The 18,523-nt window shown below is 49.2% G+C and overlaps 1 protein-coding gene across 7 annotated transcripts in view; it reads right to left on the minus strand.

Annotated features, from left to right (window-relative positions):
• GRM8 (glutamate metabotropic receptor 8) overlaps positions 1-16,597 on the minus strand; it is a 911,553-nt gene extending 894,956 nt beyond the window's left edge. The window contains exons 1-2 of one of the 7 annotated variants that reach the window (XM_008258244.5): positions 16,370-16,587; positions 6,058-6,881 (exon numbers count right to left, since the gene is read on the minus strand). In XM_008258244.5, coding sequence (XP_008256466.1) covers positions 6,058-6,567 — 510 coding nt within the window. In that variant the 5' untranslated portion in view covers positions 6,568-6,881; positions 16,370-16,587. Of the gene's footprint in view, positions 1-6,057; positions 6,882-14,422; positions 14,692-16,214 lie in introns of those variants that run through there. The other 6 variants (XM_008258240.5, XM_051849757.3, XM_051849758.3 and 3 more) reach the window with 6 other exon arrangements.
• Between the last annotated feature and the right edge of the window lie 1,926 nt (positions 16,598-18,523).

Genomic DNA, 18,523 nt, shown 5'->3' on the forward strand with positions numbered 1-18,523 from the left:
TTACTTTTTCATAGTCTACAGTTAATAAAGCCCATTGGATGCAGTAAATAACTCAGAAGATGCCTGGCTTTGTGGAAGTGATTGCTGCTATTGGTAGAATCTGCTGGAGGAAAACATCCCTTTGAAAATACAACAGGGTAGGCATAGACTAAATGGGATGCTTCTCTGTACTTCATTTACTTAACATGAAGATCAATTGTAGCCATTTGTAACTAACACACTTCCACATGGGAAGAAATTATCTAGCCCACTCACAAATGGATTTCAACTGAAAAATCTAATTTGATTTCTTTGGGAAGGATACACTATAGACTATCTCCTGTCTTTAAAGAGTAGAGAATTATCAATAGGCTAATCCTCTGCCTTGCGGCGCTGGCACACCGGGTTCTAGTCCCAGTCAGGGTGCCGGATTCTGTCCCGGTTGCCCCTCTTCCAGTCCAGCTCTCTGCTGTGGCCAGGGAGTGCAGTGGAGGATGGCCCAAGTGCTTGGGCCCTGCACCCGCATGGGAGACCAGGAGAAGCACCTGGCTCCTGGCTTCGGATCAGCGCAATGCGCCGGCCGCGGTGGCCACTGGAGGGTGAACCAATGGCAAAAAGGAAGACCTTTCTCTCTGTCTCTCTCTCACTGTCCACTCTGCCTGTCAAAAAAAAAAAGAGTAGAGAATTAAAAATATAGGTAATGTTAACCAGAAAAATGGGGGGGGGAGGGAAAGAGAGGGACAAAGAGAAGGAGGGAAACAGGGAGGGAGGGAGGGAGAAGGGGAGAGGTAGAGGGGGAGAGAGGGAGGGAGAGGGAGGGAAAAGGGGAGGGGGAGGGGAGGGGGAGGGGGGAACACCATCCTTTATAATCCAAAGCACCTTTGTAGACCTTGATGTGAATTACCTCCAGATCAAGGTGCTTTTAACTTAGAACTTCAATCTTTGCTCTAAGAAATGTGGTTCATATGTTGTAGATTTGCTCTAATTTAAAGGAGAGCATGGAGAAAAATTAGGAAAAACTAGAAAAAATAGAGTTCTTCATGAAACATAAACAAATTCAGTTCATGGGCCTTCCAGTCAACATTCCCAGGTGGGCTCCTTCATTCTCATTTAATTCTTTCTCGACTACACAGTCTCTAAGAGCTGAGCCTCTCTTTTCACTGGGCTCTCCACAATACAGGAGTCTCTGCAGCGCCCTTTACCCTTTACGTAGGGTGCAAGTCTCGACAGTGCTCTTCTGCAATTACGTGTCACACCATCCTCACAGGTGCTACTGTTATCTAAAGCCAGCAACTTGTGTTGGGGCTTCAACAATCACCTAAGCGACCACTCTGCCCCACATTAGCCCAGAGGACAGGTACTTCGAAAAGTTAGTGGATGCAAGCAGGCGTTCAGCCCAGCAGTTCAGATGCCCTTGTCCCACATCAGACCGCCTGAGTCTGATTCCTCACTCCAGCTCCCAACTCCAGCTTCCTACCATCGCAGACCCTGGGAGGCAGCAGGGATGACTCAAGTTATTGGGTCCCTGCTGCTATGTGGACTAGCTTGACTGCAGTGCAACCCCTGGCTCCAGCCCCAGCCCAGCCCCAGCTGTGGTGGGCACGTGGGGAATCAACTGGCACATGGAAGCACCTTCTCTCTGCATCTGTTTCTCTGCCTCTCAAATAATTTGTCAATATTTTTAAAAGTTTTAAATATTTATTATAAAAAGTTTTTACAATTAAAAGATGTTTCTTTTGGCATGAAAAAATTTTAAATTCATGCATATTTTTTCAAAATATGTATTTTCCATAAAAACATCATGGGTGTGGGTGTGGGTGTATGTTTTAAGGCATAGCAGTACTTCTAAAATATGGGTCATTAAAATCTTATTCTGTAGCACTCAGATTAGTTTCACTCTCAACACACCTGAGAGATATGAGGCACTCCTTTCATTCAAATAATTCCCAGAGATGGGGCCGGCACTGTGGCGTAGCCGGTTAACGCTCTGGCCTGAAGTGCCAGCATCCCATATGGGCGCTGGTTCAAGACCTGGCTGCTGCACTTCCTATCCAGCTCTCGGCTATGGCCTGGGAAAGCAGTAGATGATGACCCACGGCCTTTGGCCCCTGCACCCATGTGGGAGACCAGGAAGAAGCTCCTGGCTCCTGATTTCAGATCGGTGCAGCTCCAGCCGTTGCAGCCAACTGGGGAGTGAACCAGTGGATGGAAGACCCCCCTCCCTGCCTCTCCTCTGTGTAACTCTTTCAAATAAAAAAAAAAAATCCAAATAATTCCCAGAGGAGGACACACGCGTGCGCACGCGCACACACACACACACACACACACAGCCCTGCTACCTGAAAACCCTTCCAGGGAGTCTTGAAAATCCTGCACACCTGACTGCGGATGAGGAGGGAACAGAGGAGCCCACCTCCCACAGAGCTGGAACTGAGCTGGTGGAGCATTCACGATCCTTTGAGCCAACAGCCTCTCCTGCTCCCAGGTCTCCAGGTGGTGTCTGGCTGCAGCACTTCGTCCAACTTTCCTCTGAACTTAAAAGGGCCGATTTTTTTTCCCTTGCTTCTGAGCTCTGATAAGAAGAGAAGCCAAGAAAAGACGACACAGCTTCCCTCTAGGTCAGATGTTAGAGACACCTGGGCCGTGGTCTCAAGAGAAGCAGTCCCCGCGGGGGCTCGCTGAACCTCCTCTACTAACGCTGGAATCTCCTTTACAAAAACAATTCACTTCATTCCACCATCAGTGATCCCGTGGAAAATCCTCTTCATTCAAACCAGACACTCCTGCATGTGGATGACTGGAAATGCACATATCCTCTGTGTCAGGCTCTGGTTAGAACACAGGAAGGAATACGGTGACAGGAGAGGCTGCCCTAAGGGGGACAAGACTGAAGACAGAGAGAGATGGGCTTGCCTGAAGGACTCTGTCTCTTTTCCAGTTGAGCTCAGGCAGATCCCGCAGGCAAAGACAGGACTTTTCCAAAGTTGTCTGGAGACAAGAACTGGGACATTTGGAGATTACTTTCAATTTGGACCCAAATATTTTTTATTCAATTTTAATCAGGTCCCAGCCACATCCTTAAAACTCCAATTTGTGTTTACTGCCAAGCAGAACAGTGAGTAGATTCATGAATGATGACCTTGAGGGTAGCCCTTATGATCAAGGTTAATGGTTCAGATGTTTTCAAAACAAGATGCTCTACTTCTTTAACTCTAGGAACCCAGAAATAAGTGGTGAAACACTGATCTCTGTGCAACTTTTTAGACTTTCTGAGCAGCCCAAGCTCCACAAAACTGCCCTAAGGTTTGCTTTCATTCAAATCAGAGCATTCTGCTTAGGAAAATTAGTATTTTTCAAGTGGAACTGTATGGCAATTCCCAATGTATTAATTTGCTAATCATTCCTTTGATAACTATGCTAATATTTCATGTCAGTTGCACATGGATATAAACAGAAGTCATCCATACATAAAGTGGGCCATTTTCTATCCCAAGAGTAACCATCATTATTTCATAATTAAAATCACTGCGGAGTGCTGGTTGGAGGTTGCATATAAATCATCAACATAAAATAGCACCACAAGGAGAAGTTGCAGTTGTCTAATTCTGTGGTCCCTGGTTCAGCTGGAAGAAGGACGACTGAGTATATACTGCCTCTCGCAGAGTGAGTTTTCAGTAAGACATAGTTTTCCAATCCAGCAATTTGGTTGAACAGATTTGCTCCCACCTGTTAAATGCTTACTCCACACAAGGATCAGGCTCATTATGACATCTACCTTAACTAGAGCCCCTTCCTAGTTAAAGTGACCCACTCTGCACTCCTCAAAGCTAACAAGAGCAAGCTCTTCACCAACTGGCCAGTTGTCTCAAGAGTTGGCTTACAGCACTGGACTCTGGCCAAAGGGTCAATAGCAATTCCCTCAGAGGTCAGATGGGTCCCTGCAGAATTACTCAAGAGTGTAGGAGAATTGGCCAGTCACTGAGGGTAGCACCAAGCAGAGCAAAGCCAGGTCCAGTTCAGCTAAAATAAGGTGCTCCTCTTGTCCTCAGGTGGTCTCGTTTACTTTGGTTGCCCAAGGAAGCAAAAGACACAACCGGATCCTGATGGAACCTTTTACCAGCTCTTTATGCTTAAATACACCTGACACCTAACACAGTATGGTTAGCACCCCCCTCCTACCAAGAAGCCAATTCTGTGTGGAAATGAACATTCATAAGCTCTGAAAACCACAAGGAAGCCCCTTGGCTCTTCTCCAATAGTCAAACCCTTGCCTACTTTGGACCTGGGCTCCAAACTACAGAAGGGAGACAGGATTCCTTGGAATTGTGATGGGATGGCTGGGAAGCAGAGCTAATGTGTCAAGGGAGGGTAACAGAAGGCAGAAGATCCACAGGCAGCCTTGCTTCTTCTCCCAAAGGGAGTGTTTGTGGGCCACAGTTGCAGAGTTTGGAGCAGGGGAAGTCACGCAACAGAAGAGTTGGGAGAATGACTGAGCAGGACACTGCCCCAGAGCAAACCCCACGTGGCACAGAATAGGGGCTGCAAGGACAAATCCTACATCTCAGGCTATGGGGGGATGCCTGTTTCTGCATCTTTCCTCCAGGCAAGCAGTCAGCTATCCCAAGAGAAATTGTTAGTCCCTGCTTTGTTGTCCTTGAAGCTCTCCGAGATGGAGACTTCCCGCATTTCGGGTGGCCTATTGGAACCTTGTGTCCTTCCTTCCCTTTGCCAGGAGAGTCTTTCTAATGCCCTGCTCAGTTGTCTCCTGTGCTCCCTGAAGCTTGTTTGTGCCTCTCTTCATTACTCCATAGACACAGAGAGCTTCCGCCCAGCATCCTGCTATTTGAGAAAATTTCATCAATCTGCAAATAGCCATTAAACTGCCGCTCAGCCTTCTGCCCTCTAAATGGAGGGAACTCACGCAGAGTTCTACACAGCCCTGCAAGGCCCCTCAGGGGCTGCTCCAGAGAGGGTCCCAGCATGAGACATGGGTCCAACTAGACAGGGCTCCAAGAGGCCTTACAGACTTTTGATTCAATTCCTTTCATCTTCTGGGTGAGGTTTTCCATCACTTTGTTCATTTTCGTCACTCTATCTGTCATCCATCCAACTTCTCCACATTCCTTTAATATTTTTAAATCTAATATGCATAGGAATCATTTTTCACAATCTACAATGAAGCCTCATTAATTCAGGTTAAGCTGGGAAAGTCATGTCCCACGGAGTAAGAAATCAAAGTGAAAAGTATTTTCAATTTAAAAAAATTATGTCTATTAGAAAGGACTACATGATGGCATTAATAAATAAAATGAGAAAGTTAATGAAAATGGTGACTTATAATAACTTTATTTTTATGGCACTTTACGCCCTTCAAAGTGTTTTTACATGTATTATTCCATACTGCCAATTTTATTCAACACAGAAACGCAATGGATCTGAAAAAGAACATCAAACCTAAATCAAAATGTCGTGGCTCCTCCTGCTGAATTTGAACTCCTAACTCTCTAAGAATTATATTAATTATTCTGAGTCTGTAACAGAGCAGTCTGAATTAATGAGGTTCTGCTCTATTGTAGTTAGAATAAGCCTGAGAATTTTACAGCCACCCTTTCTCCCAGGGTGTCACTCCCATCTACACCTTAGTAATAAATACTGTTTTGTCAGAACAAAGCCTCTCACCTTAAAGAAGTTTCACCAAGTAAATTATCTTATACGTACCTCAAATACCATACAATTGTCCTATATGATAAACGTGCTAAGGATTCATTAACCTCATTTTAAAAAAAGCTAGCTTTGATTTTAAGTCAGCCTCCAGAAGGAGGTAGCAAGGCCCCAATATGTCACAGAATGCGTAACCTTTCTCTTTGGAAAGAAAAGAGTCCTGATGAATCCAATTAATTGCAAATAATGGAATCCAAGTAACAAAGGCAAAAACCTGGACACAGAAGCCCTATGTGAGGAACCTGGTGACAGAGAAGGTCTATGAGCATTTTCACCCACCTCCAGTTGTTTTTTTCACACCTGCAGCTGGAGTCACAATTCATTGTCCTTTAACAATGGTCAGACACCTTTACCTACCTTAAAAAGTCTTAAAATGTTAGCGACCATGATGGACACGGAGCTTGCTGCAGCCCCTATGACTCCAGAAATCTTGTCGGGCTTGGTGAAAATGGGTGGATCCCCATTGGCACACTTCACGTCGGAAGCGTCTTTCTCTATTAACGCCTGCACGAATGTTAGCGACTGCTCTAAAGCATAGGTGTCCCTGGAGCACGTGTCGAGGATCCGGACACCCAGAGTGATATTGGAGAGGAGATCGGGGTCCTTGTTAATCTGGTCGATTGCATAAAGCATGGCTTCAAGTCTGTGGATCCCCTTCTCCTTCTTCAACTCCCCACAAGGCACCCCTCTCTCTCCCTTTGCGTGGACAGGGAAGAGACCCCCCAGGATGATGTCCCCATCCACCCGTATGGAATGGGCGTACTCTTGGCTGTGAGTTCTTTGCATCATTGTGAGGATCCAGTAGAACTTGGCCGTTAAGAGGAAGAAACAAGGGCAAGAGGCTGATCGCTTTCCCTCGCATACCATTTTCTCCACAGGTGGTGCTGCGCTCCAAGACCCAAAGTTTATTCTTGCCAGAGAAGAAGTGGAACCGCCTGAGGCTGCACCTTCTGGAGGCTACCATCGGGGCCCATGGAGGGAAGGCTCTGTGGGGTTCAGCAGGTTTTCTTGATTTGAGCGTCACAGTGAATTTCCATCAGACCCCTAGGGTTCAATTTTATTCCCATATAAAGTCAACTTGCCTGGAATGATGCAAAAATTAGAATAACATCTGAGGTTCTGGTGTTGGGATGAGGTCAACAATTCATGTCCTTGAAGTCAGCCCTGTAGCAGAATTATTCCTGAGGAGTAAGGGGGAGGGAGAAAAAGGGGGTTCAGTTCAGTGAGCACAGACATTTTTAAGCCCTGTTTACACCAACCTCTTTTTTTCTTATTATTTCCCCTATTCAGTAAGAAACTAATTCTTTCTGTCCCCCTGTGATTCTGAACACCTGGCCACACAGCATCCAAACAAGGAGATTGATGACGCTTTCAGAGCAAGGAAACAGAAAAGTATCAGAAACTAGGCAGGTTCTCCCGAGCCAGGGAACATTTTTATTTATCATTTTATTTCAATAAGTGCTATTTCCATGAAGGTAAGAATCCTGTGACTGATGACATTATTTCTTTTCAAATATGTTCTTACTTTTTACAGGTGAGTTTAGCATTTAAATTTCATCCACAAAATCATAATGAAAGGTTATTTTCTGTGACCTATTCAACAAACTAGTCATCTATTAACGACATCTTTTTGTGCCTCAGGTTTCCTGGTGGGAAAAAAGTGATTCTTCAGTAGGCAGAAAGGTGAAAAGGAAGGAAGGAGGGAGGAAGGGAGGGAATTGGTTCCTCCAAAGATCTTAAATTGTGTAAGTTTTGTAGCTTAGGAAAACTTAACATAGAATGTCAGCCACTCCGTATAAATTATCTTATTGTTCTCTGCTAACAAGGCAAAGACTTGAAACACACAGGGAAGCTTCTGTGTGCAGATATTCCTATTATTATTGTCAGAGTCTGCAAGTAATTTGTTGGGTGGGAGCAAAGGGTTTGCTTACAATTCCGAAGTAAACATGCCTTGATCCTAGAGTCACTGGGAGCAAATCAGAGCTGGAGACCAATTGAAGAGCTGCTTAACCTTGTCTGACTCAGTGGGGAAAACAGTTATTTCATCAAGCTTAGAAATAACCCAGAGCGAAAAAAGTCTCCAGGCAAATCTACAGAAAAAGTTTATTCTAGGGCCTTTGTCCTTAAAGGATTCCATGAGATTCTTTCAAAAGACTTTTGAAGAGATTTCACTGAAAATGAGAACTGACTTAACACAGGGAATCCGACACTTGAAATGCATATATAATTAAGAGAAGAAACAGCACTAATGTACTTTGGCAGGATGGTTAATCTAATGCTCATTTCTAACCTATTTATATATGGGTTTGAAGCCTGAAATTTGGACAATTTCCCTCCACCCTAGCCAACCAACATCTGGTTGTATTTTCCATTCATTTGTTCAAGTTCCAGGTCGTAAAATTTTCTTTCCACCTTCCTTGTCCCAAAAGAAAGGATGGTGCTTCCCTAGGGGACAAGTGAACATATGGCCAAATGCCTTCAGAGAAAGCTGCACTTGTCTCTCTCAGTTTAGAAAACGCAGCTCATAGTAGTCCACGGCACTGCGCTCTGAGTGCCCAGCAGCCAATGGCCGTCCCTGCTGAGAATTCTGTGCTGTCACAAGGGGGCCCTGCCTCCTGGCACACTCAAGCCTTGGAGTTTCTTTATCCTGCTCCCAAACACCCAGTGCCTTTCTGGTTTTCTCACTACCAGATAGCCCCTTACAGTCAATTCTCCTAGCAGCTCCTTTTCACCCAGAAAACCTGTGACTCCACAACAGCCTGACCTCGAACATCCCATAAAAGGAAACCCTCAGAAAGTCAACTTGACATTTAAGTGATGGACCACAAATTACTCCACCTACTCCAGGAACAGAAGTAGAACTGTGTTTTACAGTTTCACAAGGAAGGCCAGTTGCCTTGATAGTAAAACCCCATTAATTCTAAATAGTGCCCACGTGCTGATCCTCAGCATATCCCTTCTGGCACAGCATAGCATATATGCATACAGAGACAGCAAATACTTATAGGGACATCCATGGCAGCACTGTTCTCCAAATAGTGGTCTTTATTCATTGCATCAAGTCACCTCCCAATCCCTCTAAGTGCTCAAGAGGATAAATGGTTTTAGACAAACATAAAACCACCCATCTGGTAGCTGGAAAGTACCCTTACCCACTCCTGTGGTTTTAACCTAATGTCAGTTGTTGTACAGTTCTACCAGTAATAAAATTGAGGGTGTTTTTTTTTAATCATTGGTGTTTGCAAAACTATTTGGTTTCTCTAGAGCTTTAATTTAGAAAAGGTTGTGTGATGAATAATAGCAAGGCAAGAATTGTTTTGTTTAGTAGACTAATGCACTAAAATGGAAAGCAAGGGGTTCATTTTGGTTATTCTACATTGGACAGCTCCCTGGAATGTTTGCTTGAATTTCCTCCCCTGCATCACAGAACTGGTTGCATGTAACCGAATGCTTGACTTTGTTGTCTGTAAATGAGGGGTAGGACCTGCAAGTCAGCACTCATGGGAAGCACAGTACCTAGCACAGGTTAAGTGCTCAGAAACAGGAGCTATCATCACCCACCTGGTCTGTAACTCACTTTCTACTGAAGCAGAGCACGTTTTTCCTCATTTGCCCAGTTGCTGAGGTTTTTACTGAATTTTCTCACTTTAAAAATAAAATCAGAGCTACTTATGAAATATTTAAATACTGCAGTTATTTCAAAATCTGATACACTGTCACAAAAATCATAGACTCTTGATGGCTGGAAGGTATAGATTCCCTCTTAAATTCTAAGGAAAAATACACATGAAAGTTTGTGGAAAAGCTACAAAAATAAGTTTTGCAGTAGAACCTTGAATTGCCTAGTCTTGCTCTTTTAGAATTTTTATGAGCTTCAATCCAAACTCATCCTAGTTGGAGTCAATGAGTTTTGAAGAAATAATGACCTTTCTGTGCCATAGATCCAAATAGTTCTACTGCATGTTCTGTGTTTGATTTAAAGTAAAATAGCTTTTCTCTCAAACTGACCTTCCTCTGGGGTTCTGTAGGAACCCCACATCCACCCCTGTGCTGAAGGACTTCTTAAAAGAGTGCCATCTTGAGGCCAGCACTGTGGCACAATGGGTAAAGTGCCTGCAGTGCTGGCATCCCATATGGGCACCAGTTTGAGTCCCAGCTGCTCCATCCACTTCCACTCCAGCTCTCTGCTATGACCTGGGAAAGCAGTAGAAGATGGCCCAAGTCCTTGGGCCCCTACACCCACATGGGAGACCTGGAAGAAGCTCCTGGCTCCTGATCAGCGCAGCTCCGGCCATTGCGGCTATCTGAGGAGTGAACCAGTGGATGGAAGACCTCTCTCTCTCTCTCTGCCTCTCTGTAACTCTGCCTTTTAAATAAATAAACAAATCTTTAAAAAAAAAAAGTGACATCTTCATTCCTGAAAGCAGCCTCTGAGAGGAGCAGATGCCCTGAACTACTGGTGGGATCCTAAGGGAGGAACTGCCTGGCCATGTTAGGGGTGCTCAACCAGGAACCCTCACAGTCCTTCCTGTGCCCCTGTCCCCTGCCCACCCATACATCGCAAGTCAGACATCAGCCCTCCCACTGACTGTCCGGCAGACCTGTGTCCCAAGGGAAGCAGGCCCTATGGCTGGAACTGGAGTCTGTGGCTCCCTAACAGTGATCTAGCTGCTTCCAGAAAGGCCCGGAATGAAGACAGCTTCTCATGGCCAGAGCCCTGAATTCTGCTTCTTTTCATTTTTTACATACCTTCTCTGCACCCACACATATCTGGAGTATCTAACTTCTCAAGCACCTGACACAGCATCTCAACGAATCTTCATACACCAATCATTAGCTCTTGTATCAATGAGAAAAGCTGAGAGATCAAGGATGTCCCCCACACCCTGAGCTAGCAAGCAGCAGTGTCTCCAAAACCTTCAGACCCCATTGCCGCAGGGACAGGTTATAGCAGCACGAGTGAGGGTGAGGGCCCTGCCTCTCCACTGGAGCCCCTCAGAAACCTGTGCAACTTCAACTGTTAGCTTGAAGAACAATAACTTACTCATTAGGAAGAGACAATCTAGGGCCATTTCCCAGAGGGTGGTTTCTGAATCTCTCACAGGGCTGAGACTATCCCAGGCATTCTGTCCAAACACCTCTACTTCAGGTCAGGTTTCCTGGCTAGCCTGATGTCAGTGGGTAGAGAAAAAAAAACCTGTAGGCTCTGCTGGGCTCTGCCTTCCCAACTCCCTCCAGCACATGGCAAGTGCAACATAGGTATGACATGGTAAACTCGTTGCTGAGGAATAGCATTAGCCAAGAACCATAATTTTTTCTCATGAAAAGGCCAAAGCAGCAATCCTACATTGCATTCCATTCAGCACTTGCACAAAAAGGTTAAACTGAATATTGTCATCAACTCATAAAATTGCAAACGCAGAAGTTTCATCCCAAACTGCCTACACTTGCAGCTCTTTTTGGTGATTTGAAAATCCATCATATGTATACCATCTCCCAGGCTGCAACATGGATGCATGGCTGTGGATTCTTGGTTGGGTAGAGTAGGGACATGGCAGGCAGAGCTCTCCCCTGACAACCGAGACCTGGGATTGAATCCTCGTCTGACAGTCACTGGCTGGTGACACCGAACATGTCACTTCACCTCTGTGTGCTTCCATTTCATCTGTGAAATGAGTGATGGAGCACTCACCAGCTTCCCTTTCTGAGCTTGCATTATTTAACAATAAGGAAGCAGGAGATTATTCGAAAACATCACAGTAAGGCTTTGCCCCCTGAACACAACTGAATTTGCTTAAAAAATATTTGAATGACTTTTTCTCTATCAGTGAGGGGTGAAAGCTCTCCTATACAAGCAAGTTTCATATAAAAAAATTTGATGTAGGAGAAGCTCAACTTACTATTCAGATAAATTAGAAACTGATTATTTCCATTACAAAAGAATTCACACCAGTTTCCTTTAAATAGCCAAATCCCATGCATTTAAAACACAATCTGATTTAGTAGAATTCAATTTGTACACTTATTTTTCCAATAACACAGCTATTGCATAAAAAGACCATACTTAAGGTAATGAGAAGCTACTCTTACAGTATGTGTCAGATAAGAAGAGGGCAAGAGACTGAAACCAACACTTATTGAATGCTTCCAGTGTGCCTGGAGCCTCACACATATCATCTCATTTCCTTCTTAAAATATATTACGAGGCTGGTATCACAGCCCTCATTCAGGGTATGAGGAATTTGAAAGCAGAACGATTCTGTGTCCAAAGTCACAGCCCAAAATCCAAAGGCAAGACTGCTGTTACACTCCTGCCTTCACTCCATTGCCTCTGCATACAGAAGACCCCAATGGATACAGAGCTAACCCTGGTTTGATCATGTGGGTGGTGAGTGGGAGGTCCCGGGGTCCCAGGAGACCCCAATCCTGGGTCTCACTCCCCCCAGCATTCACCATATGCCATTGGACAAGTCACATAACCTGCTGTCATCTTCTGCATTGCCGAAATAGGAAATGATTTCTGTCTACCTCCTGGGTTGTGCAATCAGATGGATATAATGTGTGTAAAAAATATTTTAGAAACCACCAAGACACAGAGACACTACTGTTTAACCATGAGTCCCAGAAATACAATATTTTGCTGGTGTACTACACTAAGAAGGTCTAAGAAAACCACTTTCACACCACACTCAGGGCAAGTCAGACCTTTGAAATTGTTATCTTCCCTGAAGAATCAACCCTGGAGAGCCCATATCGAAAGCACGGAGCTCAAAGGAAAACTGGAAAGGACTCAAGAAGAAAAGACAATGGACACATAATGTCTGGCCTGCAGCATCCAAAGGGCTATTCTGAAGGAAGCAGTGACAAGTTAGCCTTCCATGATGAAAACAAGACAACAGGAACCCTTCCCAAACTGGAAGCAGTATGAAATGCTTCTCACCTCTTAGGTTCTTTACTGCTGGAAAAGTCAGCCAATAAACAGCCAGCAGATTTGTATCTTTAGGCAGAACCCTGTCTGGAAAGGCATGAAATTGGCAACACATGTACTCAACAATCTCTGCATGCTCCTCTTTGCCTCTCCTACACCTTCCCACTTCTGCGCACCTGCTGCCCACCCCGAACTGATCTTCTCCATCCCTCAGTACTGAGATAGCCTTTGGGTCCCAACATCAACACCTTCTTCTCTCATTACCTGGCCCCTCCCCACAGAGGGAGGGGCTTCACTGGCAGGTGTCAAAACCTGAGAAAGTATTACTGACATTCCCCCAACTGGAGCACCTGCAAATTAAAGATGACTCCTAGGAGAGTCAGAGTTTCTTCACCAAATAGCACCATTGACCATGGTTGAAAGAGACACCATAACATGGCAGAGCAGGGAGCTCACCAGCGCCCCTCAAAGCACTCCAGCAGGACTGCCCACCACTCACAAGGCAGCCCTAGCATGAGACATTATGCCCATGGTCCTTCCCAGTCATCACAACTTGCAAAAGTACCAAGTAGAAATGAAAGCCAAAGAAAATACTCCTTCTGAGAAAAAAAAAAAGAAGTCCAAATCCAAATTCCTAGCAGAGAGGAAACCTCCCTTTGAGATGGAAACATAGGATCCGGCTGGCTCTTTGCTCACAGCCTCTCCCCTGGAGCATCGAGTGACTGTCACTACCAAGTGAACATCTGTCAGTTTGGTGATGCCTGATCAGGTCCTACTAAACAAACAGCAACAGTTCCCTGAAACTTCACAAGCCAGCTTACTGGACAGAGCAGGAGATGTGGCCAGGTCTATACTGTGGGTCCAGTAAGAGAGAAATCACTTCAGCCCCTTAAGACCCCAGGACAGGGCAAGCTCCGCTCCCGGGATTAAAGAAGGTCCTCTTTCTGTTGGACATTCCAACTAACAGAGGAGGATGACGGGGAAGAAACTTGGAAGAAAAGGGGTCACTGCTGTCAGAAGCAAGCATGGACAGCGTTCCGTGCATCCTGCCCTGAAGACAATGGAATGTTCTTCCCCAAAGATCAGCACAGGCTATTGCCAACATGGATGTCAGCTGGGTTGTCTGCAGCATAAATACTAATGAAACAAGCCCCACAGCGGCTCAACCTGCTCAGCCAACTCTGAAGAGAGTGCATCTCTCCAGATCTCTAACTTTCTCCTGCACTCATTGGAGCTCAGCTGTTCCTTTTTTTTTTTTTTCTATTCCTTTTGGAGACGGCTGGTTTTAGAATTGTTCAAGCAGCCGTAACTTGCAAAGGGGACAAGCCAAATAGAACAAATTGAGCCTAAGTAACAGGATAGAGCCCTGTTCCCAGCCTCTTTTTCCTTCATTCTGGATAGACCTGTCTCCCACAGAGCCTCCTCCTATCTACTTCCCCCCTACACACCTCCCTTCTTTTTATAAAAAGCAAAAATTCTCTGCCTTCATCTTATATTTGGTACAACCTGTAGTTGACTCCGAAATGGGAAAATTGCATTTTGAATATCTTGGTTCATTTTCCCTGATGGCTAAGACTTTTCTTTTCAAAATTATCAAGCCACATATTTTCAAGAACCAGAGGGTGAATCTCACCCAGCTGTTTCCTACAGAGATCCGCAAGATATTATTCACAAGCAAGTGACCAAGGTAAACTCAAGTGGTTTCTGTAGCCATTTGCAATTATTGACAAACAATTTCATAGCGGAAAATGGAAATTACAGTCAAGTGCAATAAGCTGTTTATCCAAGATCTACCTGCTGGCGGTTCTTTTTCTTATTTTTTTTTTCTTTCAGGCAAAATACCAGCTACTGGCAGAATGCATTTTCCCCTTTATGATCTTTCGGGTAAAGATTCCCACCACAAACCCCGTCTTCAGTTCCATCCGTTCGCAGGATTTGTATGCAGCCGCGGTCCTGGCCGAGACAGTAGTGTATTATTCTCGGGCGTCCTCAGCGTCTCAGCGGAGAGACTCCCACGCCGTCAGGTCTCTGGGAAAGGATCCCCCTCCACCCGCAAAGGAGGCACTCCCTCCGGAGAGGCACCCGCTGGCGGGGTGGGGGGCGGGGAGGGTGAGTGCGAGCTCCGAGCTTCTGCAGCCCGCAAGCCGACCCATCCTCACCCCGCTACCCTGGGCGCTCAGGCAACCTCCTGACCCCAGGCTCCAAAATTTGGGCCACGAGGGAAGAGATTCCTCGGGGAGGGTGGGGAGCGCGCAATTGAGCGACACGTTCGCCCCCTCTGCATTCCATTTGCACCAAGAGACAGCGTCAGACGGACGGGGGTTTTTTGGTTTTATTTGTTGGATGATTCTGTTTGTATGTTCACCAACTGTACGAATCTCAAGGGATCTCCGCGCTGTTGGGCTGAGCAGATGGGCTGGCTCTCCCCGAGGCTGAGCCAGCTCTCGCCCCATCTCTGCCTCTATCTCCAGCCACCTATCAGCGGCCTCTCACCTCGCCCCTGGCCCCTCTTCCTTTTTCTTCTCAGTTCTTGGGCTGTTGGAAGCCCGGCTCCCGGGAGAGGCTGGGGCCCTGGAAGGGAGTATCCAGTTCCCGGTGCCTCTCTCCGGCGATGGGATCCAGCCCGGAGCCTCCACCCTCGCACACCTGGCCGCCCCCAGCGTCCACGCCCCGCGCAAGTCCCCAGCAGCTGGAGCCGCTCCGGCCCTGGGAGCTGCGGAGGAACTGTCGGGGCTCCTCAGCCGCGGCTTTGTAAACTCGAGATCCCCGAGATCTCTCCTCCTCCCCCACTCGCGGCAGGCCACGGAACTCCGGCGTTTTCCCGACAGCCGCCGGAGGAGGGGCACGGGAACCCCAACCTCAGCCGGCGAACTCGGAGGACGCAAACTCCGGGCAGAGCGAGCACCGCGCGCGGATGCGGGTCTCCAGGACCCCAGAGCCGCCCGGCTTCCCCCGCGACCCTATCCGCCCGGAATCCTGCTTAGGTACCCAGCCCGCCCGGGGCTCTCTCGGGAAGGAGGGGTTCACCCCGACTCCTCCCGGAAGCCGCGAACTTCGGAAATCCTCCCGCTAGGTTCGCGCATCGGAGGTACCTCGTCATCTCGGCGGGGCGAGTCCCGGTTCCGCAGGGGCAGGTCCAGGAGGGCGCCCGGGGCCCGCGATGCCAGGCAGAGCGCCTTACAATCCTGCTACCCGGGGCATCCCGGGTGCGCCTGCCCCTTCCCCTCGCCCTACAGTCTCCCCATTCGCCGACTAAACTTTTGGGGGCTCACATCTCTGGGCTTTGGGGGGGGCGGGTAGGGAGTTCGGAGCGGCGCCGCCGTGCATTCGGAACCTCTTCACTGGAATGCAATCATGGGCAGGCAAGAGGGGTGGCTGCCTTGTTCTTTGCAACGTAAAATCAACAGACACCCAATCAAGCTCCGGTGCCCGGCCGGCCCCTCGCCCCCTGGTGCCCACTCTCCCTCTGCCCGCGTCCCCGTCACCTGCGCCCGCCCGTCCTCTCCCAGACTCGGGGTGTGCAAGGCCATCTACTTGAGCCCAGGAAAAGCCAATCGCTAAAGTGCTCTGAGGACGAAAGGTGCACCTGGGTTTGGGGAGGACCACGGGTGACCAAACAGGGGGGCTTCTCCTCCTGCAGCTAGCACGGCGAGTAGGGGCACTTGGAGAGGCTCTTTTACCCCGCGGTTCGGCACTTGGTCGCCTGGCTTCCTCTTCCCGCGGCTCGGCGGCGCGTCTTACCCTGCTCCCCGCAGAGGGCGCGGCGAGGAAGCCCGCTGGGGGGCCCGCAGCTCCATGTCAGCGCCGCCACCGCCGCCGCCGCCGCCGCGCGCGAGGCGAGCGCCGCGGCCGCACTTGTGGCTGCTCTCGGGGTTGAGGGGGCTGAGCTGGCCGAGCCGGCGCCAAGTCTCTTCCATGTGAATAACAAATACTCCCACCGGCGACCGCGATTGGTCTGCGCGCGGCGCCTCCCGATCCTCCACCCGCGGCCATTCACCCGGCGCGGCGCGGCGCGGGGAGCAGCGGCCGGGACCGCGCCCGGGAGCGCCAATCGCTTCGCGCCCGCAGCCGCCCCGGGAAGCCGGAGGAGGATCCCCGTGGGGGCGGGGAGGAGGGGGGAGCCCCGGATTTCTGCGCGGGCAGCGAGAGGGACTCTGGATTAGCGGATCTCAAGTCCAAAGCGACGTGGGGACCAGACATTCTATAGTTCTGGTTTCTAGAAATCACCACCACCCGCCCCGCCCCCAGCGAACAGGGTAGGACCTAGAGCCCCGGGATCCGGGACAGCCGCGGATTGCCAAGGGAAAAATGGATGAGGGAGCCGGGCCAACCGCTCCGGGTGAGCCTGGCCGGCGCGGGAGGTGCCACATGGCGGCAGCACCCGGGAGCCCGAGTCTGCCGCCCCCACCCCCCACCGCCCGGTGAGCGCAGCTCGAGGAAGGGCCACCGGGAAGAACACAGGTCACAAGGTAGACGACGAGCGTCCCGCCGCGCGCGCTCTTGCCGGGATGCTCCAAGAGGAGCCCGCCGGCTGCGCGTTTCCCCTGCGAAGTTTGCTCCGCCACGCGTGCTGCCCCGCGCCCGGGGCAGCTGCTCTCCCACCCCTCTGCCCCGAGGCCCTGGGAGCGCCTGCCTCGATTAGAGGACCCCAGGCGGGCACTGCGCGGAAGGGGGCGCAGGCAGCCAAGGCGGCCGCCACGCTTCCGAGGGGAATCCGAGGAGCCGCAGGCGCGAGCAGCCAACTCCTGAGTGCCGCTCAGCTTCTTGTTCTCTTTGGAGAAACTTCGGGATTCCCTTCGCGTCCAGCAAAGGGAAATCCACCAGGCTAGACGTGCACGGTCCAGCGCCCCTCCCCCCGGGTTACCAAGCACGCACCCGACCCTGCACCCTCCTGGGCGCGAGCGAGAGGGAGCCCCGGACTGCCCAGCGCCCGGGGAGGTGCAGACGGCTGGGCCTTGCTTGCGTTGGTAAGAAAGTTCCATCTAGAGGTGGCCGCGCGCAACTGCAGCCCCAGCCCGGCTCGGGAGCCAGGAAAAGGTGGGCGGCGCTGGGAGAGACCGCAGGGCGGAGAAGGGAGGGCAGGTCCGAGAAAGGCGGGTCCTCTCATCCATTGGGCTTCTCTGCGGCGGACTTCAGCTTCCTGAGTAACCACGTGAGCTTCATCGGCATCCGACCAGTGAGGCGCACTAGTCCCCTAACGTACACAGGTGTGTCGCTAGTCCTGCTCTGGTTCCTTTGATTTTCACATCAGCTCTGGAAGCGGTTAGAATTAAGAAGCTCATTCTACAAAGAAGGACGGCGAGGCTTAGAGGCAAAGCTAGAAAGTGCCAGAAATCAGAGCAGTCTGGATTGATAGCGCCTCTCTCTTCCCCCCTACACACACACACAGGTACACACATCCTCTCTGGTTCCTGCTTTGCCCCACAGGGCGGTAGTATGTGTTTTCCATGGAGGAGACAGCTGTCCGTTTCCTCGCCCTTTGTCACTTAGAAAAACTTACAGTTTCCCAGCCCAAAGAACCTGTGCTGCTATCATTCCTTGCCCCTGCCCTCCCCTTTCCTTTCCCGCCTCCACTGGAGAAGCTGTGAGAGTGTAGAATCATTCTTTTATGGCCACAAGCACCTGTGAGCGAGGCAGGCGGATTTGGAGACATAAAACAGCCTGGATCCCCTGTCCCCAAACTTGTCTGCATAGGGAACCTCAGTTCAGCACAGTCCGGAATGGGTGACAGGCAGTGCAGCCCAGGGCAGGGAGAAGACCCGCTTGGCACAGAGATGCACCTTCGAGGGTTCGTTGGCTTGGGAGGCTTTCTGGAAGAATTGCCTCCTCCGGGAATTGGAAAGGAAGCCCACCCTACCCCCAAACCCCAGACTGGTGAGCTCTGTCTGAGCAGAG

This window comes from Oryctolagus cuniculus, chromosome 3, assembly GCF_051225735.1.
Source record: "Oryctolagus cuniculus isolate XC-2025 breed Fujian yellow rabbit chromosome 3, ASM5122573v1, whole genome shotgun sequence".
Lineage (NCBI taxonomy): Eukaryota > Metazoa > Chordata > Mammalia > Lagomorpha > Leporidae > Oryctolagus > Oryctolagus cuniculus.